The sequence below is a fragment of the Pseudonaja textilis genome, chromosome 4, assembly GCF_049901715.1.
Source record: "Pseudonaja textilis isolate UNSWEBS1 chromosome 4, rPseTex1.2, whole genome shotgun sequence".
Classification (NCBI taxonomy): domain Eukaryota; kingdom Metazoa; phylum Chordata; class Lepidosauria; order Squamata; family Elapidae; genus Pseudonaja; species Pseudonaja textilis.
Genome location: NC_141993.1, coordinates 37,271,966 through 37,299,166, shown reverse-complemented (window position 1 = coordinate 37,299,166; position 27,201 = coordinate 37,271,966). Strand labels below are relative to the sequence as shown.

General features: G+C 34.4%; 1 protein-coding gene across 31 annotated transcripts in view; it reads right to left on the bottom strand.

Moving 5' to 3' along the window:
* Positions 1-20,988: 20,988 nt before the first annotated feature.
* FGFR2 (fibroblast growth factor receptor 2) overlaps positions 20,989-27,201 on the bottom strand; it is a 152,139-nt gene continuing 145,926 nt past the window's right edge. For all 31 annotated transcript variants that reach the window (XM_087932633.1, XM_087932619.1, XM_026704881.2 and 28 more), the window contains 2 exons: positions 25,042-25,147; positions 20,989-22,122 (listed from right to left, as the gene is read on the bottom strand). In XM_087932633.1, coding sequence (XP_087788759.1) covers positions 21,958-22,122; positions 25,042-25,147 — 271 coding nt within the window. In that variant the 3' untranslated portion in view covers positions 20,989-21,957. The remainder of the gene's footprint in view (positions 22,123-25,041; positions 25,148-27,201) is intronic.

Below are 27,201 nucleotides of genomic sequence, written 5' to 3'. Positions count from 1 at the left end.
AGTACATTGACCAATTCTATTCAAACTATTGAACAATTATCTTACAAACTTACAAATGCTGGGCATTTTTAAATAAAATGCAGCAATTGGAACCCAGAAACATACACACAAATGGATGATCCACCTGTAATTTTTCTGTTGGTGCCAGACAATATCCTTTTTAAAAAATTTAGGCCAGTAAAAAAAAATTGAGTGTTAATTTACTAACACATGCTTTGTTACACATAGTAGAAGTGCATATTAACAAGTGAAATACATAATGTGCACACACAATGTGTTTACATATATACACATATACACTGAAAGGTACTTGAAAGGATAATTATAAAATTTCAAGCAGAGAAAAGTGTGCTCTTAAATTTACCCCCCAAATGGTTTTATTCCAGAATATATCTCTCTATTGAATTATTGACAAACTGAGACACAAAACTTGCCAATTTAATATTAATCAAACAAATTGTATTGTAGACCACTTAGAGTCATCTCGAACAGCAAGTTGGACAGCATATAAATTTAATAAATATTCAACTCAATAAATAATTGAATTATTTAATAATAAAAATGCAAACTAATATCCTACATGTGCCTTAAAGGAAAAAAACATTTCTGAAAAATATAGACATATAGATAGAGATAGACAGATAGAGATAGAGATAGAGATAGACAATATTAAGAACCACCAGCTTTTGAATTCTTTAGTAACGTGGTTATCAAATAACCTATCAAGAAGATAAATAACGAGAATACACATGGATCCAATTTTACCCTTCTCAGTTTCTTACTATCTTACCAAGTAGTATTAAATCTTTGACTTGTTGTACTTCGCAACCTTTTAATGAATGACATTTAATTTTGCAATATAACATTTTTGGGCACTTAATAAGGACCATCCTGACAATTTTTCTGCTTATCTCTAGCTGTCATCCCATTCACTTCCTTACTCTGGGCAACCAAGGGAATACTGTAGTATGAAAAAAAAGGGTTAATATTAATCCATGAGAAGAGAATGGTGCTGAAAAGCAATAGTGACCATTGCAATGGCTGTCTCCATTCATTGAGTATTCCTTTAGTTAGGAGTTCAACAATATAACATATTGTTTCCTGAAAAACAATGCAGGAAATTATCTAAGTACCTTCAGAAATTCACATAGTTCCTGGGTTGGACCATTTTGATCTGTCCTTGGCAGACACCAGCCTAAGAGTGATCAAATGTGTCTGTAATAAGAAAGCCACATAGGGTTTTTCCACTTTCAACTCATCAATTCTTTGCCTCTAGAACCCAAAGACTAGCATGTGGTTTGTAGCATTTCTGAGGTCAAAAACTAGCCGAGACAGGTCTGTGGAGAAAACAAAATCTTGAGCTTCTCAAACTAGTGCAACCTCAGAAGCTTTTAAATATTGGAATTGTAACAAGGCAGTTGGATGCTTACAACTGATGACCTTAGGTATAATTTTCTATTGTCATAATAATGAGTGGAGTGAGAGTAACAACATTAGAGATTAACAATTGTTTGGGAAGTTGGGAACAAATTAATCACCAATATTTGCATTCTCCCATTGATCCCTTGCAAAGATTTTGGTGATCTTTTTGTGCTCTCAGTGTTTCAAGAATGGAAGAAATAAAAAGTTGTTCTCCAATTGATTTGGAGGGATTAGGGAGTAGAAAGAGTGATGATGTGGGAATATTTCTGGACAGTTTTTTCATGATTTCAAGGAAGATAAATAATATATTTAAAATAGCAAAAAAATCAAGAATGGATAGAGAGCTCAGAGAATTGATCCAGTTCTACATTTGTATTCCCTGAGGAGTTCTAGTGGTTAAGGCACCAGGCTAGAAATCTAGAGATTGAGTTCTAATTCCACCTTAGCCATGAAAGACAGCTGAGTGACCTTGGACCAGTGAACTCACCTCACACTGGTTGTTGTGAGAAAAAGAAAGAGAGGAAGGTATATTGTATATTTTCACCACCTTAAGTTATTTGTAAAAATAATAAACATGAGATACAAATGAATAAATAAATAAAAGGTGAAGGTGAAGTCAATAGATATAAGATCATCAAGTCCTTGATGTAAATTCAGGGATGGATCGATAGCAGTTTTTCTTAACTTTTGTAGCTTGAAGATGTGTGGACTTCAACTCCTATAATTCCTGAGCTGGCATGAGAAATACTGGTCTGTACTATAGAGCAAGGGTCTTCAAACTTGGCAAGTTTAAGACTTGTGGACTTCAACTTCCAGAATTCCTGAGCTAACATGACTGGAGGAGGAATTCTGGGAGTTGAAGTCCACAAGTCTTAAAACTGTCAAGTTTGAAGACCCCTGCTATAGAGTGAAGACTGGTGCTTTAAAACTTTGGCCTTAGAAACCATCAGTTTTTCTATCTTTTCTATCTTAGCCAGCCTTCTTAGTAATTACTGTGCTCCCATTCATCTTCTAGAGAGATTGTTGTCTTTCACCTTATGTTGTTCAAATACAGATTGGTATTGGTAATTGGTAAAATTTATCATTCCTTTTTTTTTAAAAAAAGTGTGCAGATGTAATAAACAGGATGTATCGTTGTTCCATGTTCAATGGCAATTGTTGCAAACCCCAGCAATTTTGGAAAAATTATATACATTGGAATGAAAGAAACTCTAAAAATTGAATTTTTTTCCATTTGCCATTTTTCCATTAATTATAATCAGATCTCACATTTTTACAAAATACACCAAGTTAGTGTATTTTGTATATTTAAGAAAAGCTGCATTAACACTTAACACTTGGATAATCTGTTAAACAAACATAAATTACTTATTGATTAGATAGAAATTACTGGCTTTTTTTCACTTCGTACCTCATACTACTGTGCTGATTGCTGCCATTGATATTTGTACATTCATTTGATTTTAACAATGCTCTACAGTTCTAAAATGATTTACGATATTTAACTATGTAAACCGATACTGCAGTTTTACATACTTTATTCCATTTGATACTTGTAAATCTCACGTCATGCGTGGCTTTATGTTTCTCCTTGTTTTTTTGTGTGTGTTTCTTTTTGAATGTTTAATTCAAACAAACAGAATTAAAGACGGAAATGCAGGATCCAGACACAGTACTCTGCATTCTATTTATACATTTGTTCTTAAGGGGCTGTGCATATACATTTTTTCTTTTCCTAAAACTGCTGCACACAGCATTAAAAAATGAAGAAAGAAACCAAACCAATTGAAAATAATATCATTTTGAAGAAGGATATGCTTCCTCCTGTCTTCCCCACATCTCCCCTTACAATTAAAGAGACATTACTATGAAACTGTGCCAGAAAGCCAGCAGACAGAATTTGGATCTATTTATGCACTTCCCTGGAAAAATCTGTTCAGACCACATGAATTTTAACAGTTAATTGACCTCATAGAAGAACACCAGTGAGGAACAGATGCAGTATTCCTATTTATTTCATTTGCTTGTTTGCTGAATGTGCTAGATTTCCATTCCACTGCTTAAAAAAGATGGAAGAAAATGGGTGACTTACAGTATTTCTATCTGGTCCTTCTTCTTCTTTTTCCCTGTTCATAAAGAAAGTGTCATGTGTGATGACATTTCTACCTACACTGAGAATTATATTAAAACATTAGAATCAGCCAAGGTCCAATGCCAGTAATATAATACTGTCCTCGTGCAAGAAAAAGTTTGTATTTTTCTGTAGCTTTCTTGTAGGAAGATGGGCACAAAGGAGAAAATGGTGATTATGCATGGATTTTGTCACTAGGTTTTTCCATCACTTTTTCAAATTCTGGTATGAGAAATATCAAGAAATAAAGTCTTTATGGAACGCACTTTCATAAGGTTGCTTTTTGGATATTGACTATATTTTATAGCCCCTTATAATGCTGGCATAAGTGCTCTGGTAGATAATTTAAAAAGAAAAGATCTAAAAGGTATGATGATATGGGTAACCATCCCCCTGCCTTACACACACACACACACACGCACACACACACACCCCAATGAACAAAGTTCCATGCATATAATTATTTTTAATGTTTGGCGACATTCCATCTTCATTTATAGAATGGTCATGTCGATGTCACACACACACACACACACACACACACACACACACGCACACGCACTGAAAAAAAACCTTGGATCAATCTACTCAAAGAATAAAAGACCACATTGGGTTTACATATCTATTTTCAAGGACTAAGCTATATATTTAGATGCATATTTTGACATAAGTACAGAGATATTTCTGCTGGAGAACTTTCTACAATGATTAGATATGGAAAAGTACGTTTAATTCAGTGCAAATGGGGAATTTCAAAGTTCTTTGTCTTCCTATGTGGGAATTCTTAAAGCAGATTTGCAATGTATAATCGTTCACATTAAATGACCATTGTCTATAGACTAATCCTAGACGAACTGCTGTCCTCCATAAACTATACTGATTGTATTTAAAATGTTATATGAACATTTACTATTTGCTGAATGCAATCTTTCCAATGAAAATCATTTTTGGGGATTCCCATTAAATGGATTTGCTCTCTTAAAATCTTATTTTACCTTCCTTAGCTCTTTATGTGTCACTGCTATCCCTTCATATAAATATAAATGAAAATCTAACAGATTTTGCACACCTTAAATTGCCCTTGAATAATGTTGAAGTAACAATTTAACATCTGTACAGTTGTGACAGGCTAGGAATGGCATGAAGGCACTGTCGTGGGCATATTGCAGAAAAACATTGCCATAGAATGTGCAGTTAAGATAATGCTGCCACAAGAACAACATGCACACAATAATTTAATCACACAGAAAACCACCCGCACTTATTTTTGCATCTTATGCAAGTACACAAGTGAAGACATTTGCATTTGGTGTTATCATCACATAAGTGCCACCATTCGCTGTCACTCTATCCACCACTTTTAAACATATGAACATGTTTATGCTTTGAGTAGATACAATCAAAGAGTAATCATACTTCCTGTATCTTTGTTCATTCAAAATGGTTTTAAAGCATGAAGCATATTAAAGACGAATATTAGATGTAAGGAAAGAAGGAGAAAGTACCTTAATGTGGGCAAAACATAACTCTGTATTTACTAGTATTTATTGTTTGATTTGCAATAAATAATAGAGATTGTTCAATAAAATCAGAAACAGAATCCTCCTGCCCATATTGATAGTATTAGGAAATAGAATTATGCAGAAGAAATTAAGAATTCTGTTTAATTTTTCTATTTACATATTCTTCTGAACTGGAAATTCTTGAATTTTTAAATCATTATTTATACACTGGGCTTTGGGTCATGAATTTGGGAAATAAAATAAAGCAAAGCTGATCTTCCAAAGCTAAAAATATCTTCACCCCAATCCAATACACACATCTAATAACTTTTGTTTTCTTTCCTTTAAATAGTTCTCCTTGCATTCTTTCCTTACTCCCAGTTGTCAGACAAGTGACTTTTTGCACCCCACAGATAGGGTTCAAAAGATATATTTGACAAGTTGCTTGTTTTGGGTAGGTAGGGGTAGACAGCCCCCAGTTACACAGATGTAACAACCAATCATATGTTTTTGACTGTGGGCTACTAGGGCTCTTTATTCACAACTGCAAAGATAAAAACACCACCATTGATTTTAAAGGCTTTGGTTTATTTGTAGTAGAAGGTGTTACTGCCCTTAGAAAGACATTCATCAAATAAAGGCAACATATAACTTTCCCATTACCTAGGTGCGGCTTGAAACCAACACTATATAGTTTGCAATAACAACAACAACAAAAAAAGCTACCACACAGCTTGCAACCTGGCTCTCATGACCATTAAAACTCAATCTAAATACAATGTAGGCTATCATTCCAGCATTTATAATGCACCATTCAGTTTTTCATGAACTCATAAATGATTTTTGCAGCACATGGCAAGAGAAACCTGAAAAGGGGCAATGTGTTGCCTTAAGAAAGTTCTGTGCTTCAAGATAAGCTAAGCAGCAAACAAAGAGCACTTTAAGAACAGGCTGGCTTACCTGATAACTGACTTGAATGAGAAAATGAGTTTGGATATTTATAACAAGTGTCTTTCTTGATTTATCTCAGTAGCGTGCAGGTTCTAACTGATTTTGTTCATAAAGCAGGAATTCATCAGACAGAAGAAAGTATATTTAGATAGGAAAATGGGGGAGGGATGAAGCATTCACAGTTAAAGCATTTTGCAGTGAAAGGGATCATTAGATGGAAAATCTGAGTTATCAGATCATTTCTATAGTCCTGTATCTAGTTACATGTGAAGCAAAATGTATAGTACATAAAGCTATAGCAAGAGTGCTGAATAACACCTATGAGCATCTCTTTTCATTTTGGTTGTGCTTTTGTAATATAAATATTTTGTAATGTATTAAAATCGGGATGGTTCAGATTCCTCACCCTTCTGCACAGGACTGTAGGAAAGCAAGAAATCATCAATTATCCTTGACAATCATAAGTTTTTCCAGTTTAAAGAGTTTAAGAAGGTAACAGACTAGCTCAATAACTATGTATTTTTAATCACACTAGCAGGTTTTTAATAAGCATCTACTGCAAAATACTTTTTAAAAGACCAATAAGCAAGCTCCTGAAGTTTATACATGTTTAGTTAGGATAGATAATTGCTTGAATGGAGGGAGAGTTGGATTTCAGAGCATGTACAGATTCACTACCAAGAAAATTGATCTGAAATGAAGTATCCTTGGCTTGATGCTTGGAAGCTGCTGATATTCTGAGATGAAAAGTTATACAAAATACTTTACAAAGCTAGTTAAGTTAAAATAATATTTAAAAAATACTTGTGTGGTGCTTTACCAATTCATAGAAAATTGTATTTATTAAAACTGGATAGCTTAGTCAGATAACAGTTCCAAAATTTAAAAGGGCCTTATTCTTGCCCTGATTTAATGCCCTCCCAATAGCTGTTACTGAAGGGATATACTGAAAAATTCATTTTGAACAGAGACTGTGTCCAATGAATGAAGGAATAATTGAAACAATGATACATCTTGTTTTGTATTGTTCCCTATGAGCAGACACTTGCCAGAAATTATGATCACCATTCCTTTCTAAGTAAGCATCCTGGTTGTCCCTAGGTGTTTATCTTTTATTATCAGATCAGTCTGGTTTCACTTCTTTGACCATACCCAAGTCCTATAGTTCTATAGTCTGTTGTAATACTGTATATTTCTAATCCTTTTTAGATATTTTAGAACAATGTTTTTTTCTTTCTATCTCAATCAGTTGTGATATTCTTGTTTTATTTGCTAGTCAAGGAACAAATAAAATGTGTTAAAATTTAATAAGTGATTTTCTGATATGAAAATTAATACTTTTATTAATCTGTATTGTGATGCCTTTTTGGCTATGTAGTTACAGTGGGCTCCAGCACTTAGATCATTAGAGATGAGTACTCCAAGGTCCTTGACAAAGTTTGAGTCATCAACAAGGTCTTGACTATTCAGCTTGTATTTTATTTTCTGATTTTTTTTGCCAATATGTAAGACAGAGCATTTATTTGTTGAGATTTGAAGTTGCCATTTGTTTGACCATTCTGATACATAGTCGAAGTCTTTTTGAAGGGTAGCAAAATTATCTGTGGTGTTGAATAGCTTTACATCATCAGCGAAGAGAGCACAATTGCTCTTAATATGATCAGAGAGGTCATTTATGTAGAGTATGTACCATTCTTGAGTTCTGATTCCAGGAACTGCATGAAAATGGATTTAATTTAGTGCATAGCAATATAAGAGAAGCCCTTTAATTACGTAAACATTAATTGACAAACATATGTAGATGAAAATAATATTGTCTTCTTAAAAGACAACAATATTGTTTTTTAAAGCTGTATCTTAAAGATTTCTCCAGGAGTTGTATTCTTCATGAATTTACATGTTCTTTGGGACTACAGATAGTACTACAGATGAAATTAGAGAAATTAGTTCCCTAGCCAACTTCCAGAAAATTGATCCTTCTAATGAATATTTGGAAAATTTTGCAATAAATTCCATATAAAGAGATATAAAAAAGGAAGAATAATCCATCTCAAAGCATTGAAGAAGCACACAAGAAAATTATATTCATTACACTTCCAGCAGTTATAAATCGGATAGAAAAATATATAAGACTATTTTAATAAAGTAAAATGAAATTAGGGATATCACGTAGAAAAATTTGATTAGGTAACAAGCAAGACTTAAAAGGAATGTCATACTTCAGAAGGCTGGTGGAACTCATGGACAAGATCCAGCAGCTATGGGAAAAGACTTTAGATACATTCAAACAAAATGAATCTAAATTCAGTTTGTCCCCAAAGTTTAAGAGTAAGCAAAAGTCCAACCCCCCATTTTACCACTCTGACATGTTCATGGTACAATTCTGCAAGCTTCCCCTGAGTTTAATAAGACTGACAATCAGGTAAATAAATGTAAGGTTACAGGATTAACTACCAGTAGTCAAAGACAGCCTTTGTTTAAAACAAGAAGATATAATTACATGCAGGTTTTCAATAATTATGCCATCAATCTCCATATATTTTTGTTGCAATACAAGTAGAGTATCTAAATGAAATAATACCTTCTTAATTTTAGCCAGTTGACTATTAAGCATAAAAACAAACAAGTATTAGCAATGTGCTGATGGACTTTTTCCCCATCTCCTGCAAATTATTTGGGCTTTTTCAAGCAATGTTAAATGCTACTGGAAATCTCCCTTGCCTGAAACATGTGCATTCTTTTTCTATCTTTATTTTTTTAATTTTAATTTTAAAAGTCTATTCGGATAATAGTAGAAATTTTTTTTTTATTACTTGTGCACCGAATGGATTCACAATTATTTAGATAAGCATGTTAAAGTTTTACTTTCACTCCTACCACTGTTTCCTATATTTTCTTCTACTTTGTTCCAAGTATAACTTTTCTATCTACTTTGGTCCAATTACTTTCACTCTAGTTTTATAGGTTATCTTTGCATATGCAATGTTTACATATTGAACATGTATTCTCAAAGATCATTAGCTCAGCAATAGTTAAAAGTGAACCATACTTAAATTCTTTTTAAGGAGGAGGGGATTTATTTCATGCAGTCTAAGAACTAGACATAATAAAATATATCTGAACATTCAGAAAGATTCATTCATGCAGCTATTTCATAATACCATTGCCATCATAACATTTAATGTTTTTTTCCAATATTTATAGCCTCCTTGCTAGAAAGATCTCAGGGTATGCAATAATTTATAAGCTACACCAGATAAAAACTAGAATAAAATAAAAATAAATATTACTTTGAATATTAACATAGCAGTAAGACAATACAATAATGAACACATTCTTATGAGAGACAAAATATTAACCATTCTGAGCTTGTTAAATTTCACCTTGCATCGAAAGCAAAAGTGTTAGTGCCAACCCATTGTTCAAAAGCTAGGATGATACTGTATAGAGACACTATCACAAATTCAATGTATTTCTTTTTTCTTTTCAAATCCAACAAATGAATGCATATAAAACAAAGTATTAATTACAGGTAGTGTCAACCATCCCATTCGTTGATACAGCAAAGGAGACTCCTGGAACATCTTTTACCAAGAGTATAACTTTACTGAAAATCCTCATGTAGGGACAGAAGTAGAAAAGCCAATTCTAACATTTACATAAACTTTGCCCTTTATCCTAGTCTTCCCACTGTCCACTGTCTAGCCCACGGCTGTCCAACTCCCAGCCCACGTCACATGCTGGCCACGCCCAGTTTAGCGAAGGGGAAAAAAGTCCTGATATGTCGTGATGCCTTCATGACAACATGAATTTGACATCCCTAATCTAGCCAATCAGTTATACTCGTGTTGTTTTGGGAATGGTCTCCTCGAACTTTTCCAGCCAATGACCTTGGGAAACTGGATTGGTCTCAGGCTCCAGGTCAGCACATTTTCATTCCTTTAACTTCCCCCTTACATTCCAATGCCTTCCATACCTCCTCCCATTGCTAATGTCTGGTTGCAAGCAGGGTTTGCATAGCAAACTGATTATAATAGGTAGTCTTTGGAGTTCAGGGACCATTCAAAATTATGATTGTGCTGGATGTGGGCAACTAATGATCATTCCTCCTAGTTGCAGCTGTTGCAATGTCCTCATGATCATTTGATCCTGATTTCAGCCTGTGGTGTTCAAGTGGTGCTCTAGTTCTTTTGGGATTGTACTCAAGATGCTTATTGGTATTACCTTTGCTTTCTTACCCTGCAATCAATCTACATCTGTTTGCAGATCTTTGTATTCTGATATCTTCCCCTTTCTCTTCTATTATGCTGTTTTCAGATTGTTAAATGTGAGGTGATTAATTGTTTTAATTTTAAAATCCCATAGCACTTTAACTTCCTAATTTTCTATTTGTTTATTTTGCGGTCCTATCAATTCTTGTTTGTAGGCAAATGGTATTTCTCAAAGATATATTCCAATGCACCATTGTTGCTACTTTGCTGTTTGTAGTCATTGTGATCTTCTTAGAGGAGCTAACCAGCTGGTCCACTTTTTTGCAGAAGTACCATTTGTTCTTAAGGCCTAGTCTTATGCAGGCATAATTATCCCCTCTCTTCTGTTCTTCAATTTTCATGATCTTAGCCATTGCCAGGTCTTGATGTTATCTGCTTTGCCTGCTATTTTTTTAAATGTACTGGCCATGTAATACTTTGCTTTGCCCAGTCCCCTTTCTGTTCTTGGTTTCATCTTTCTCATAGGTCAGCTTAGTCTTCTTTAGTATTCTTTTGTAAGAATTCATTATACACTAGCTTTGGTGCATCTTCTTCACCATCCTTCAGATATTCTTCCAGTGCCTCTTTTTTTCTTCATGTATCCAGTGCAGTTGCAACATTCCATCCACCTATTTTCATTGGTAAGTAGCATTTGTTAACATTGCTGCGTGGATGAACAGCATGATACATTGTCATTATTTTCTTGGTCTTCCTATCCAGGAATTTTAAATCTGCTTCAAAAAGCCACCAAGTTCTATATTATTTTTCGGCAATGAATCAACAAAGCTACCTGGATGGAAATAATTTCCCTGATATTTGAACAGACAAAAAACATATTGAGGGTGAAAGTAGACACATTTTTTTTAAAAAAAAAAAAAAAAACATCATCAGCAAATGAAAACCTACATGACTTCTAAACTGACCAAAGTCTTTGACATGCATGCACATTCCTTAAGTGGATTAGAACTATTCCACATTCCTGAGCAGATAACTGATATGATCAGGCTGACATACATACTTATTTCCTTTATACAAGTAAATGCATTTTGCATATTAGTTAACTAGTGGTTTAGGAAAATAATAGACTATTGTTAGTGGAACTTGACTATTAAGATATAGTCCCTATCTACTTACTAGTGACTAAGTGTATTGATTTTAAATGGGTATACTTTGATTACAAGTATAAATAAAATCAGACAACGTTCCTAAATAGTAGCATGGAAGGCAATTCTGTCCAATTTTTGGTACTCATTTTTAAACTTACGACTTTGAGGCCTTTTGGTTAACTTAACCAGGCTTAGATTATTATTTGGTGGAAAGGGAACAAAAAATAAAACAACTTTTCTTCCTCTACCTTTTGTCTAGAAATGCCAAATAAATCTGTCCAAGTCCTATCAAATTTTTAAAAATACAAGGCTTTTTATGTTTTTTAGCTTGCTCATTATCTGAGTGGGTCAAAGAATTTAGGGCATGCATTCTTCTGCAGCTCCCATACTACCCTATTGCTTGTTTATGGTATCTGCCAGATTGGTGTTCAAGATATTCTCTATTGAAGACTATTTGCCAGCTACACTAATACAATGGACACACATGAGAATAATTGAAGGTGTAAAGGTCCTTATTTTAATCTCTCCAGGGCTATGATTACTTCCTATTTGCCATGTCACTAGAATGAGCAATAGAATAATTGTAAGACTCGCTGTTCCTTGGGCAGGAGGAGGCTACAGTGAGTTACAAATGACATATGCAAAAACTTCTAGGTTTAATTTATGAATAAGCAATTAAATGTGTTAGCTAAACTGAAATCCCTCCAACTCTCCAGAGGTGTAAGTGCCAGTAAAGTCACTTGGGATTGTGGTTGCATGAGAAGCCAATTTAAAATACGGCATGTGCGGTCTCAGTTTTCTCCCAGCTCATAACAGCCCCATAGTTGCCAAAATAGTATTTTATATGTAAATTTATATGTCGGTTTAGGACTGTTAAAACATCTCTGGTCATCTAAAAATAAAACCTTTTCTTCATTTGCACTTGTATATGTTGTTTAATAATGTCCAATTCTTGGGACACATCCTATGGTATACAATTTTATGTTTACAATAATTCACTAAGTTTTTAAGGCTGGGAATCTTGATGAAGAATTGTAAGCAGATTGTCCAAATTATAGTGTGATAATCTGAGCATTCAAAGCTTTTCAGAGTATTTTGTCAGTAATTTTCAAGGTTGCATAAGGAAACAATGAACAGCAATAGAAAAGTTAACCCTTTTAACTCTACAGTTATTGGAGAAATATGGACACATTTTAATTACAGAAACTTTTATATAGAAACCATTTTCCAACCATCTGCAAAAATGAAGGTGTGGCTATCTTAGTGAAGAATGCCAGTCTGGGATTAACAGATAGCAGATTTTTCAAGTTTTTATAAAGAGCCAATTTGAATCTCTTGACATGTTTGACTCTTTTTGTGTTTTAAATGTGACAGTTTAATAGAGGTTATCAATGGCTCCCAAGTAGTCCAACTGTTTACAGAGTCTGTAGTTATGATGTTTTTTTAGAGGGCAGGGAACAAGGAATTTGAAAGCAAGAAAAATTATGGGTGATGCTCAGGAATAAAACTAACCTCATTTCCTGCCAAAGCTTCGCCAAGCTCTTCTGCCTCTCAGTAGACTGCTTTTACTGACTATTTTAATAGGTATCAATTTAATAGGTATTATGTCTACAGTGATGCACTTGGCCAAGCTCCTTGGAAATCATTACTATTAAGGAGGCTACCAAGTAATAAATAGAGTTGGTATTGTGAAACAACAGCCATGTTTGCTTCTGATATTTGGCTTTTTAAACTTTCTGTGAAAATTGTACAATGGAATGCTATGCACATTTACTTGAAAGTAACTCTCGCTTGGTCACTACAATTTAGTGTCAGCATGCAATGGTTGCTGTATCAAATTTTCAGTATTATTTACGTTGTCCATGGTTCACCTAATATCAAGCACAAAAAAGATATCAGTTTACATAAACTCAGGTCTGCAGAAATGACCATGAAGAAACCGGAAGACAAAATAATCTCATGTGTCATGCTGAAAAATAAGAATATAAACACACACCAACACACTCAAACACTTAAAAGGGAAGTGCAGTGCTGCAGATCTAAAAACAAAAATGAATTTGGAGAATGTGAAAGCTTGAATTCTCTGTCTGCCAGTTGAACCAAATGCATCCAGTACAATCTGAGGTACTTTTTGCTTCAAATCCAATCTTGATTAGTCCTAAATTTTAATATTCAGATCTTCCTTTCTTTCACTGTAAGCTTCTCTCGCTTTCTGTATGTAGAAATACTTCTCTTTTCTTTGGCCTTTAAAAATATTTTTACAAGCAGTCAGGCATGCTATGAGGAAACTACATTTTCATATCTCTGGTTGATCTCAAAGCAGTCAACAAAGCATTTAAAGATACTTGGAGAAATTGGGATGCTGGGTACAACTACAATTTTGCCCTACAGCACACAGAGGGTTTTTTTTTTATGTTTGAAGGGAATGGAAAAGAAAGAACAGCTTTGCAAGCAAGAAGGACTGAAAAAGGCAAAGAGGATGGAGACAAAAGACAACACAAGAGAAGAGCAGAGAAATAATTTGTCAGAATGACCACAAGAGACTGTTGATACTAGGATGATGGATTCCAGGAGTGTATACAATATTATTAATTTTCAAGAGCATTACATTTGTGTGACGATTTCTACATTTTAAAGGCTTTTATGCCATACATCACAATTTATTTCTCATGGTGTTGCGCAAGTTAAAAATAAACTTTATACATTTAAAAGTAAACAAAGTATATTGAGTAATTAAATATGAACAGTTATTGAGTAAAGTGAAAACATATTAAAATCAATCACACAGGATAGTGGAACAGTATGTCCAGTTAAATCATGATATTAACCTAATATTAACTTGTACCTAAACAGATATAAGAATCAAAAAGACTTTATATCTAAAATGCCATTCATCTCTAATGACAAAGCGCTCAGAGTAGGCACCACTACAGAAAAGAAATACTTCAGGCTGAAGTCAAAGGATGATGGCACAGATTGGCAGAGTTCTATGGGGAATAGCTCATAGCTATTCTGGTTTCACGTTGTTGATATGAACATTTCATAATATCAAAACCCTACAGAAGGCCCAATAACAAATCAACCAATTCAGTTTTTTCAACTACAATGGCTATCCCAGTGTTTTTCAAACTTGGCAACTTTAAGATGTGTGAACCTCAACTTTCAGAATTTTAGGAGTTGAAGGTAACATATCGTAAAGTTGTCAAGCTTGCAGAACACTAAACAAACAGTGAATTGCAGTAATAAGTACCAAACATGGTTTACCACTCACAAACTATGCATACTCAGGAATGGCCAAATCTAACATATTGACAATTATGGCTTTATGAGCATCCCTAGCCTCATTTTCTTTCATATTGGAATAACAACAGTATTTGAGACTAATAAACTGTTTTCTACTTCTGGGACTCACCCCTGTCTTAGAATGAACTGCAAATAAGATAAATCTAGCAATTTTAAGGGGTAGCAGCAATTATCTGGGTAATGCACTTGCCTTTAAGGACAAATGTTATGCCACTGTATATGTTTATACAATTCAAAATGGTGGATAAAACTTTTACCCAGCATGAAGGAAACCTCATAGTCTAATATTGCCATGTCAATACACTGGCATCTAATGCCATCATGTGTGATTCAAATTCGACTATTTAGTAAATATTATAGATTTTTCTTGCATATCATGACCAGCGTGTACGTATACACAAACACACACACACACACACACACACACACACCATTGGAGATGAAAGCACATTTAGAATTTTAAGGGCACAAGGTAGAATAGCTGCCATGTGGGAGACGTGCCTAGTCACAAAATACTTTGCTTTGCAGCATGCCAAACCCATTTGCCTGTTGACAGCAGCCTTCCTTTCACTAATCTGCTTTGAACAATTCCTTATACGATTGTGTCTAGAAGCTTGCTCACCAGGTCTGAGTGTGCCTTGGCATACACTAGTATGTTATGGTTATGAAGTTCAAAAGAACAACAACCGTAGTGGAAAAATTGGTAAAGTTTTCTTCAGTTTTATTGCCCACATCTGGGTCAGCCAGAGAAATCTTTTCAGGCAATTAGATAGCAGTTTCACCTATCTGGATCAGAGAGAGAAATTGCTCTTTGAAAATTGCTATGCTTCAAGGGGCCAAAATATTTTGCAAAGGAAATTATTTGTACAGAATATATCTACAGCACCTGTTGCTCTTGAATAGAATTCTTGTTCATAATCAGCAACTAGCATAATTCAAATTTCAATGTAGCATTATCAACTTGCTGATCACCTGACTTATTTTTTCTTCTATGATATTCCCCCATATTAAAAAAAGAAGTATGTATTTCTACAAAAATCAAAGTTACAGGTTATCCCTGCCATCCACTAGAAAGTTAAACAATTCAGAATGCGTGGTATAAACTATCTTTCTAGCTATTGAGACTTAACAGAAGTTAGCATCCAAGGAACTAGGCAAATAGTTCCAAAGCCTTAAATGCAAAGTTTGCTCCTTAGTTCACCAATTCTAAAAATCATTTTCTTAAGATGTTCCAAAGGTTCTTTTTTCAAGAGGCAACTGGACTTTTTGTTTTTTGTTTGAATACATTTTGCTTCTCATCCAAGAAGACATTTTGCTTCTCATCTTCGTTGAAGAAGCTTCTTCAATGTACCAAGCAACATTGTTGATGTGATGTGATGTGATACCCAAACCTTGAACTGCTCTTGACAAGTGTCTATGGAGTTTCTCGGTCATCCAGGTCATGGTTGTCACAAAGGTGCCTTTCTCAAAAGGCAACTGGACTTTCTGGTTTTTCTTTGAAGACATTTTTATTCTCATCCAAGAAGCTTCTTCAACTCTGACTAAATGGTGGGAATGGAAGGATTTATATAAGGAGTATGAATCCTTCCATTTCCCACCATCCAGTCAGTGATGAGAAGCTTCTTGGAAGAAGCAAGCATGTGGAGAATAAAGTGGAAGACTGTCTGCTTTCATGCTGTTTATGAATTTATTTAATAGACTTCTACCTGCACCAGAAAGTTACTGTAAGATTTAAAACTCAATTCAAGCACTTACAGTGCAAAAACGGAACCATCCAAAAAACTTTAAAGTACCAAACATAATATATTGGAGGGAAAAGCCATTGAATTTAGGGGGTAGAATGTTCCAGATTTGTGAACTGACATTCTTATTTATTCCTTCATAGATTTCAAACAAATGGGCATATCGTCATCTCTGACAAAACTTTTCCCTGACTACATCCATTACACTTGAAGAGAATATGGTCCCCACCATCTAGAAAGTGAATGATATTGTCACGCATAGTGTGATGCTACCTTTCATAAAGAATAAGATGGTTTGCCTGTTTTCAATGGGGTTGCTGACAGAAAAAAAGTATATGCTTTTCTACATTTGGCTTAACTGTATCATTTTTATTTCCTTCTCAAGTACTGAAATTTATCCTTCAGAGTTAAGCCCCTTCATACTTTTCTAAACCCACAATAGTTTGAGAGAAATCTGATTATTGTTTGAGCCATTTCTTGTTTATTGTGGAGATATTTGAGTACTGCCTTACAATTATTTAGAAGTAAATTAAAATCAAGCTTTTTTAGTAAAGTATCTTGTTGTTAGTTACAAGAAAGTTATTTCTGGATCTCATTTTGCTGCTGGAATTTTGTGGAACATGTCCTGGCTGACCATTTGTTTAAACAATTTTATGAAATGGGTTTTTTATTTTAGTTATTGGTTTAAAAATGGTTTCATTGCTACTGAAATTTCTGATCGTCTGAAATTCCATCAATGGACAGAAAACTTGCAAGCTAGGAAGTAATCAATATATGTAGTCATAAACTTACAACCATAATTGTGACCATAATTTCCTTTTCTAAGGCGGTTGTTAAATGAGTCCCACCTGATTTTATGACTTTTTTGCCATGGTTGTTAAATGAATCATTATCACATAGTCATTCAACAAATCTAGCTTCTCCCGTTGACTTTGCTTGTTAAAAGCCAGTTGAGAAGATCACAAATAAGGGGCTCCATAATGAGTCAGTGAAATATGCTTTCCTTGAACACCAGTTCTGATTTCTTTTTAAATAAATGAAATATATATTTTTAATGCTTTCAAACCATCATGGGGAGAAAAGATAATTTTTTGCCTAAGGCATTTCTGGAATCTTGGGCCATAATTGAAACAAGCTCTAACTTAAAAGAATATTCCAAAGTTCCTTTAAAAATAAATAACTTTTCCTTTTGCACTTTACTTTTTGCAATATCACCACCTTCTCTTCTTTCTTTATTTTTATCCAAGAACTATGGTAACAGTAATAGTTCAGTCATATTAAATTTCTCTATTGCTTTATATAGCTTTCTAAGGGCTCCACATTTAAAACTTATCAAACCAACCATCAACTACCTTCTCTTACTTTCTTCTTAGTTACAGCTCATTTATGCCAGGTATGTAGCAGATCTGGCCAAATCCTGCTTTGGAGATATTCTGTGTTTTTAAAGTAGGTGGAGGTGAATTTGGACATCAATTTTGTGAATGAGGTGGCCTGTCACTGAGTAGAGAAATAAGCTGTACAAACAAACAATGTACATAAGCTATTATTTCTGTTTTCAAGGATGTCATTTTTTGAAGTGTTGCCATCAAAGCTAAATATTGTCAGTCCAGATAGTTTATGTATAATTAAACACATTAAAGAGTTAATACTGTGCATATTAATTGTATAGAACATACCTCAGCCTATGAAGCAATTAAAAAAAATAGTAAAGAAATGGTGGGAACTTTTTTTAGCCACTTATAGTGGTTTTTTTCTAACATGTCAAAGTGGCCAGTTTATTATTTATTTTTATATTGTTGCTTTATTATTTTTCACAAATAACTCAAAGATAACAAACATATCCAACATACCTTTCTTCTATTACCCCAACAGCAACCTTGTGAAGTTGGTTGGGCTGAAAGAGAATGTCTGGCCCAAAGTCTCTCAGCTGCCTTTCATGGCTGAGGTGGGGCTTCAACTCATGGTCTCTTGCTTTCTAGCTCAGTACCTTAACCACTTGACCAAACTGGTCTTCCAGTCTCCCTCAAATGTTTTGTAAGATAGGTTGGAGAGAGAGGGAGGAGAGGGAGGAGAGGGAGGTCTTAAAGTCACTCCTATTGGAGCAACCTCCCAGTCTAGTACCATAACCACTGCACCACACAGTCAGTCTTCACCCATATTGATGCTGAAAATAGTCTGCTCAGCTACAGGGATTCAGGGATGCAACTCTTGAGATAATTGTTCTATTACCAATATCAGAAAACTCTTTTAAAAGAAGAAAAACAATTGAACTGTGTCAATCATTGTCCTTTGTTCCATTGTTTTACTTTTCTCTCTCTCTCTCCCTCCCTCCCTCCCTCTCTCTCTCTCTCTCTCTTAAATCCAGAAAGAGTGCTGAATGTTCTCTAACCATTGCTTTTTCCTTGTTAATTGTGGCTTTGTAGTTATAAATTAGTGGATGTTTTTGTGGGGGTAGCAATCTACCTGGACAAGTTGTGCTTTAAAAGTACATCTCTCAAACCAAATCTGTTCTCAGGACAAGATAATGCTAAATCATTTGACAGTCTTAAGTATATTTACTCCAACACCCGTGTGGTCATTTCACGGGCTGGCATGGAGCTTACATTCCCAAATGTAATATTTACTTTCCAGTTTATACATCTCTGTGGCAACAAAGTGTGTGGAAGACGTACTATATTCTACTGAATATAGATATAAAATATTAAACTATGCCAGAAATAAATGTCTAGACAAAATAGTCCATCTCGGTCACTGGCTTCTCCAAAATATAAAAGTGGTTCTTGGCAGCTTAAAGTCTTTCTGCAAGATTTTTCTTTTTCTTTTAATGCCACCACACTCTCCAAAAGTAGGGGCATCTGTAAAAAAAAAAAAAAAAACCCTTCCAGCTCTTTCATAAATCCATCAAAATAAAATAATAATAGTTATTTCTGGAGTAACATGGTATGAAATATCACATCACATATAGCATTTAAGAGGGCATTGTATTATTTTGATATACTATGCCAAATAAAGCTTGGTTTTTGCCAATTCCATAACTTACCATTAACATTTTCATTACATTAATTTCCATAACCAATTCATTTCCTTATTATGCAAAATAGCTTGCCAACAGCCAGCACTCTGCCTATTGTGCCCAGGTTTTTAACATTCTAATCAATTACCCAGTAACCATGGGTAATAAAATATTATAGCCAATTTACTATAACTAATCAGGGAGTAGATGTATTCTGGGAAAAGCGGGTTTCCTTTTCCCCCATTTTTTAAAGCATACATTTCTGTGAAGTAATCTAAAAAAAAGAATAATTTATAGAAATTGTAAGTGTGGTGGAACTTTTAAGATTGTTATGGTAGTTAGTAAATATATTGCGCAAGACTTAGAAACATTACAAGAATGCCACATTTAGCTACTGTATATATAGCAAGCCACTAGAGAATGGGCACATTAAATCTTACTCATAGCTATTATTTCCTAATCATAGTTATAGACGACTCATAATTAGCATTGCCATTTGCAACTTTCTCAATTTTGTTATTTTAATATGGAGATACTAGCTGGATACCGTGCTTTGCAATGAAACTACGTGATCGGGTATGCAGGAGCCCAGGCTTTCCTTCTTCCCTTCCTCCTTTCCTTTCCTCCAGGCAACTGGCAGTTGGAACAGAGTTCTTTTCAGTTGGGGAAGGGAGAGTAGAACTCCTTAGCATCAGAGCATGATAACTACTGTATTAAGAAATACTAATGATCTTATGGTCATTTCAAAAAATTCTTTCCTAGCGAGCACCTAGAAGCCAAGAGGAATATACATGCCAAATTTCGAGTTTCTAGGCTTTACGGTTCTGGAGATTTTGTAAGGCTGCGTGAGTTGTCTTTTGCTTTTATATATATAGATTTTAAAAAAAACAGTGCTACATCAAAACAGCCAGAAACCAGTGTTAGATATTTAGTGCAGGTAGTCCTCGACTTACAACAGTTCATTCGAAGTTACAACAGCACAGAAAAAGTGACTGATGACAATTTTTCACACTTATGACTGTTGCATGATCGCCAGTCATGTGATCAAAATTCTGATGCTTGGCAACTGACTCATATTTATGAGGTTACAGAGTCCCCAGGATGCCCTTTTGCGACTTTCTGACAACCAAAGTCAAAACCAGATTCATCTGTTACTACTTAACAACTGCAGTGATTCACTTAACAACTGTGGCAAGAAAGGTCATAAAACAGGGTAAATTTCATTTAACAAATGTCTCACTTAACAACAGAAATTTTGGGCTCAATTGTGGTCGTAAGTCAAGGACTACCAGTAGTTATTAGTCAAATGCATGACTTGAGGACACTTTAAAATTGTAGCACATTTTAGACAAGTTAGAATACATTCTTATTTTAAGTATTTCTAAATTTTGTTCGGTGCCTGTATGTGTTCATCCCATTAAACAATTACCTAGATATAAATTGGGAAAGCTTGTGAAGAATGCTTTTCTAAATGGTTATGTTTCTGGCTTGTTCTCTAGGACTTATGATGTGTAGGAGTCACAATCTTGAAAGGTAACAATGCAGGAACTCAAGAAAGAAAAAGATACTTTGTTGATAAAGGACACATTTTTATTTTTGAGAGTTTTGGTTTTAGTTAAAGCAAGAGACTCTCATTCAACATTTGAAACTCAAGTTAATCAGAACTTTAATTTCCAGAATTAGTTATATACTGTAAATATTTCTCTCTTTTAAAAAATTGACAACTAGTAACTTTTGAGCAATATATCTACTAGTTCTTTGTGCTGTCTGCATAGAAATGCCATTTAAATTACAACATAACACAACCCTATAAAAGATTAATTGTTTTGTACATTACCAATTAATTAATAAATTAATGATATACCATTTTCCCTGAAAGTAAAATATTTTTCACCTTTGGATTTGAAGGAAAGAGGATGGAGCAGGGAGGAGGAGGAGGAGGAGGAGGAGGAGGCGGCATGGAGGAGGATTGGAAAGAATATGCAAGAAAAGTAGTTACAAATAGCTGTTTCTTTAAAAAAAAAAGATTAATTTCCTCGAAGTGGGAGATGCATTTTTAAATCAATACAAAAAATAGTTCATTGTAAATATATAATATATATTTGTACATATTTGATTATATTTACATACATCCAGCACTTATATATTGCATTTGTGCTCTGTAAGTGTGTGTCAACATATATTTTCTCAAAATATTACAAAATAAACAAAGAAGGCTGGTCTGAAGTTTGCCTCAAGTCCAACTTGTCCATTGACTTTAGAAAGGCTGTTTTGGCTTCAGGGCCAAAGAGCTAACTTGCTAATGGGTTTTCACAAATGACCCATGAAAATTCTTCTCTTCATAATATTGGGTGACATCCCAAGCTATTGCTTTTTTTTTTCAATAATTGGGCCACTTTTTCCCAATTTTGGTTTTTCTTTGGTCCTTATATTTCTTATGTACAAGAAAATCTTGTGTGTCTAAAGCAAGAGACTCTTTCTCACATGGTAGATAGACGCTCTGATTTCATTCCTTTGTGGAACAGCAGAAGTTCTTTTCATGTTTTGATACTTCCATTTATATGTTGGTACTTAGGGAGGCAAGGTTCATAAGACATGGGATCGGAAGAAAAAACAGAATCATCCCCTGAAGAACAGGAACTCCTGGTATCTGGATAGCTGGGTGAATACTGTTCCAGTGGTCCGCTAAGGTCTAGGTATTCCTGAAATGAAAAATAAAAATAAAGCAAGTCAGTCCGTATTGCCTGAAGATGGTACCATGCTTCATACAGTTTAATAGACACATGCAAAGTTAAAACAAGCAAGTGGAGATCTTTCACATGATACTAGTCACAAGTGTCTCTTCTTTACAATGTACATCCCCTTTATGAAAATTACTGGATGACCTAGAGCTGCTTATTATCTCAAGGCTTAGGCTGGTAGAGACTACCTAAACCTACATAAAGCTGCTTAAGCCCCAAAAGACGGCTACATGAGCTTTGCAAAAGTATTCACCATTAAGTTCTAATTAGTTGGGAAGAAGAAAAGAAGGAGACCCTTCTTTGCAGAAATCCATCCTACAAAACGTGCTGTAAACTTTCACCCTCGTTAACTTTTAAGTGAGCTTAAACAGCTTTTTAAGTTGTTCTTACATAGATACTATATTAGATGGTTTTAATTTTATGTTGATTTTTAAAAAAATGTAATAGGGAATTGCTTGGGTGGGCTTTGGTCTTAATAAGCTTTTATTAAATGCATTTATAAATAAACAATACACTGGTCTCACAGGAACAGTATGGAGGGAAGAGAATGGCGAAGGAGAAAGGTTCCATTCTCAGTTACCATTGGAAGATTGGGTAAAAATAAAATAGCAACTCCTCATAAAGCCAAGTATTTTCAGGGAGATATGAAAAAGGAAAACCAAAACAACAGCAAAAGGACTTCTGAGGCATATGTACTGTATATGTTCCAACATCAACTTCAACCATGCTATTTGAAACACATACACTAACCACATCAAACAAAACCTTTTGCCATGATAAAAAAAAATAAAACAAATTTTCACCCTACAGAGAACTATTTTTGTCCAACACATGGAAGTGATTTGCAGAAAGAAAGATCATTTCATTCAACTAAACTGACTGTTTTATAATACCTTGACATTTCAATGAGGGTAAATGAGCTGCAGTACAATGTACTTTTTTATGTGTTTTGCTTTTGCTACGTGAATAATTGTGAGACCCAATCAACTGAGCCATTCTTTTAAGCAAGCATTAATAAAATCAGCCAAAATCACGCAAAGAATTGAGTGTTCCTCGAAAAAAGCCATTAAAAAAAAAGGATGCAAAGGAACATCTTACTGCAAGAATAGTGCCCACTGCATTTCTATGAAAGCAAAACCAGCCATTGGATCAACTGAACTGAAAGCTAGATTAAAACATTTCTAGAAATAACAGTTCTGGCAGGAGAATAAAGTTATTTTTCTCCTTGAATTGCTTCTTCTCTTTCAACTTCTGCAGAACAGCTGTTTTCGTTTAAATGCAATCGTTTCATTTGCTAAAACATATTTTGGTTCTGGGACGACAAAAAAAAACAATTGTATAAAGCTAGGTTTTCAAGCACTTTTCCTATCCACCATTAAAAAAGTCAAAATAGCTAAGACGGTAATGATAAATTCACTGTAAAATAAATAAGACCAAAACTCATAGCAAAAAAGAAATTGTATTGAACTTTTGATTACTTCCGTATCTTATAAGCATATATTTTTTCATGTCTGGTGTCTGTTATCTCTATGTTATCCAGAGACAAGATGAATCTCATCAGAACATGCAGCACGGTTAAACTGTGGCGCCTCTTGCCATCAATGGCAAAGCTCTCATTGACTTCAAAGAAGTCATAATTTTCTCATATAAATTGGAATGATGGCTTTGAGAAATAAGATGGAGCAGGACACCTTTGGCACAAATGGAAGGAGGAAGCTATTAGAAGAAGATTGCATGCATGTAATTTCAGCAGATTCAACGGATTTATGCGGTCAATACAGGGCTAGAGATAATTTATGCAATAACTCTTACTCAGTTTCAACACTTGAAGTAGCCATTGGCATAGGCTTGCAGATGTAATTTTTACTGTCACATTCCAGAATATCTTTCCCTTGTTATTATCCAAATGTATTCTACTTTCAAATAGCTTCCAAAAACTCTTGGAAAAAAACCATACTTCAAATTAAATGTAAGTTTCAGAACTTGTATATCTTAGCCATAACATATCCCTCCCTATTTTTTTCTCATTTAAAATTCTGGTACAATATTCAGACTCCTAGGTATATTATGTACAAATACTAAATTTCTAGTGTATCATCCTGTGTTAGCAAAATTAAAGAAGTAGAGCAGAACTAAGAAGATTAGGTTTGATTCTAGATTATTTGTTTGTATGTCCATGTGCATGTGTGTATATATACTTGTCTGGGAAAGAGGTTTAGGGTTAGGGCTAAGATTAGCAAATAGACATTGACATGCTTTCTAGATTATACACATCAGTCAATGTTGATAGTATTCCAAAGTTAGAAGATCCAGATTATTGCAGCTTAACCATCTAGAGTCAAGTTTTATTATCATTATCATTAGGCAAGGATTCTTCAATGTGTCTATCTATTTGACTCTGCAAAGTTTAAAAAGCACAGTAAAGATAAAAGTGTTCCTCTAACTCATCATAAATGCATTATTTGAGTGATATAATAGACAGCTCAATTAATTTTATTGGACCTTGAAAGAGAATGTATTTGCAATTTAAATAAATCCATTCTGTCTGCCATTTATACAACCCTGCTGTTTCCCATTTGTATAAGAAACAAATTAAAATAGTAAACTTGGGAAGAAGTTACAAATAAGCCTTTAAAGGTCTATCATTCCATCCCCAAATATACGTCTTGGCCAATTATCTTACCTTACACCTTGTAAGGTTACTTTATTCTACTACAGGGATGGAGAACCATGCCCCTTTTATGACTGCTAGCTCAGGAATTCTGGGAGCTGAAGTCCACAAGTCTTAAAGTTGCCAAGTTTGGGGACCCCTGAAGATTACCTCAACAACTCATATTGTCATTCTTTACTTAATGTTTAAGGCGCAACTATTTTACTCACCTCATTAGTTGTAAGTGTGAGGATACGATCTAAATCTTCCACAAGCTGTTTAAAAGTAGGTCTCTGTGAAGGCACTGCATGCCAACAATCTCTCATCATCATGTAGCTGTGGAAACCAGCATTTTATGAAGTTAATTAATGTCACTATGGCAAATTCATAATATCTCACTGCTGTTCAGAAAGAAGTCAGGATGTATTCACATTTTACATGTCTTTAAATATTTTGCTCTTTAAGAAAACATGTTTGTGGTCCAGAGGATTGGAGATGAATTTATAACTAGGCAATCAATTCAGTATGTTTAAATATCATTTTTAGGCAATTAGTTGAATTTGCAATTAGAAATTCTATCAGAAGAAAATATATTTGTGGACCACTCTTAAGGGTGAATGTGATGTTTTTGTAATTTGACGCCATGATTTTTCCGCTTACATTAAAAACAAGCTAAAAGAACAGCAGGAAACTCTTCTTTCCAGTGCTCATTTAACAACTATGAGAGCATCCTGTCCTTCAGAAACCATTGCAGAATTTTAAAAATGTATCCCCCTAACTTCCTAACTCACAGATTTGGAGAATTTAATCTGATGGAGAATAGATGGAGAAAACCCATTTGTGCTCAGTTCCAGGTAAGTTATACTGGCTCTCATTCCCTATTTATGTTTGTCCTTACTGGTGTTATTATTAGACTTTGGAGCAATGATTTCTATAGAAAAAAAAGATGGCTCTCCAATTGTTGTTGAATTACAAGTTCCATTATATCTGGTGCTTGGCTACAGAAGCTGGAGCTATTGGGAATTGGATCCCTACCTGGCTGTCAAAATCTTCCTTTGCCTAAAATAAACATTATGCAGAAAATCATTAGACTTGAAAGAGGTGAGCCTTACTGAACAAGTCTTTCTAATTTGTACTCTCCTGTTTAATGTTTATATTTTAAAAAGAAAGTATAAAAAGAAGTGAGGTTATCAACATTGATCCCATCAATTTCAAACCCCGAATTATGTATTAGTACGGGGTAATGGAACAGTAAATCGTCTAACTTTGCTCTCTGCTCCTCGTGTGTGATCATTATTTCCACCCTCTAGATAAATGAAAATTAAATTAAATGGGCATTGAATATCCCATTAATGGCATTCCACTGGAGGTAATCCTAATGCTGCACTAAAGAGAAAAGGCTATTCTAATTGTCTGGAAATCTGTCCAGATTGTACTATAATTCCAACATAAGTAGAAGATAGAAAGCTTATTGCTGATTATATGAGAAATCTGCGAACCATATGCTAGGACTGCAGAGGTTCAAGGAAAGCAATCTGAGGGGGTTATATCCATGTGAGTTAGGTAAAAGCTTTAAATGCTTTTCAAATGCTTTTCAAATGCTTTTCTGGTCCTGAACAATTATTTATTTAAACAAAATAAACTCTTGCCTAATTCAAGCTAGATAATGATTTCTGGTTGTTGTTTTTTCCTTCCTAAAAAGACTTTGCTTTCATATACAGAGCAATCTCAATTTAGTGGGTGTTAATGAAACAGACTTCAGATGCAACAGATAACATTCCCATTAATGTTTTATCTCATTTCTGTAAAGACATCTTTTATACAAATGACTTAAAATAGCACAAATGGTATCACTCTGGGTGAAGTCTTCAAATTTAAGATCTTGGAGGATCTTGGAAATAAAGGATAGACTTCTTCCAAATGTGTTAAATTAAGGTTTTGCTCTATTAAAAAAGTGGAGCCAGAGAAAAAAGCAACAAAAGAAAGCAGCACAAACCTACTGCTCGGTTTACAACCATAATATAGCCCAAGATTTCTGTTCCTAAGCGAGGCATTCGTTAAGTGAGTTTTGCCCCATTTTGTGACCTTTCTTGCCACAGTTGTTAAGTGAATCACTTATGAGTTAGTCATCAAGTGTCCTGAATTTTGATCACGTGACCATGGAATGCTGCAATGATTGTAAGTGTGAAAAATAGCAATAGCATTCAGACTTATATATCACTTCATAGGGCTTTACAGCCCTCTCTAAGCAGTTTTCTTAGACTTATACACTGCTTCATATTTATGATGATTGCAGTGTCCAGGGGTGAGGTGATCGATCCCCTTTTGTGACTTTATGATAAGCAAAGCCAATTGAGAAACCAGATTCACTTAACAACTATGTTACTAAC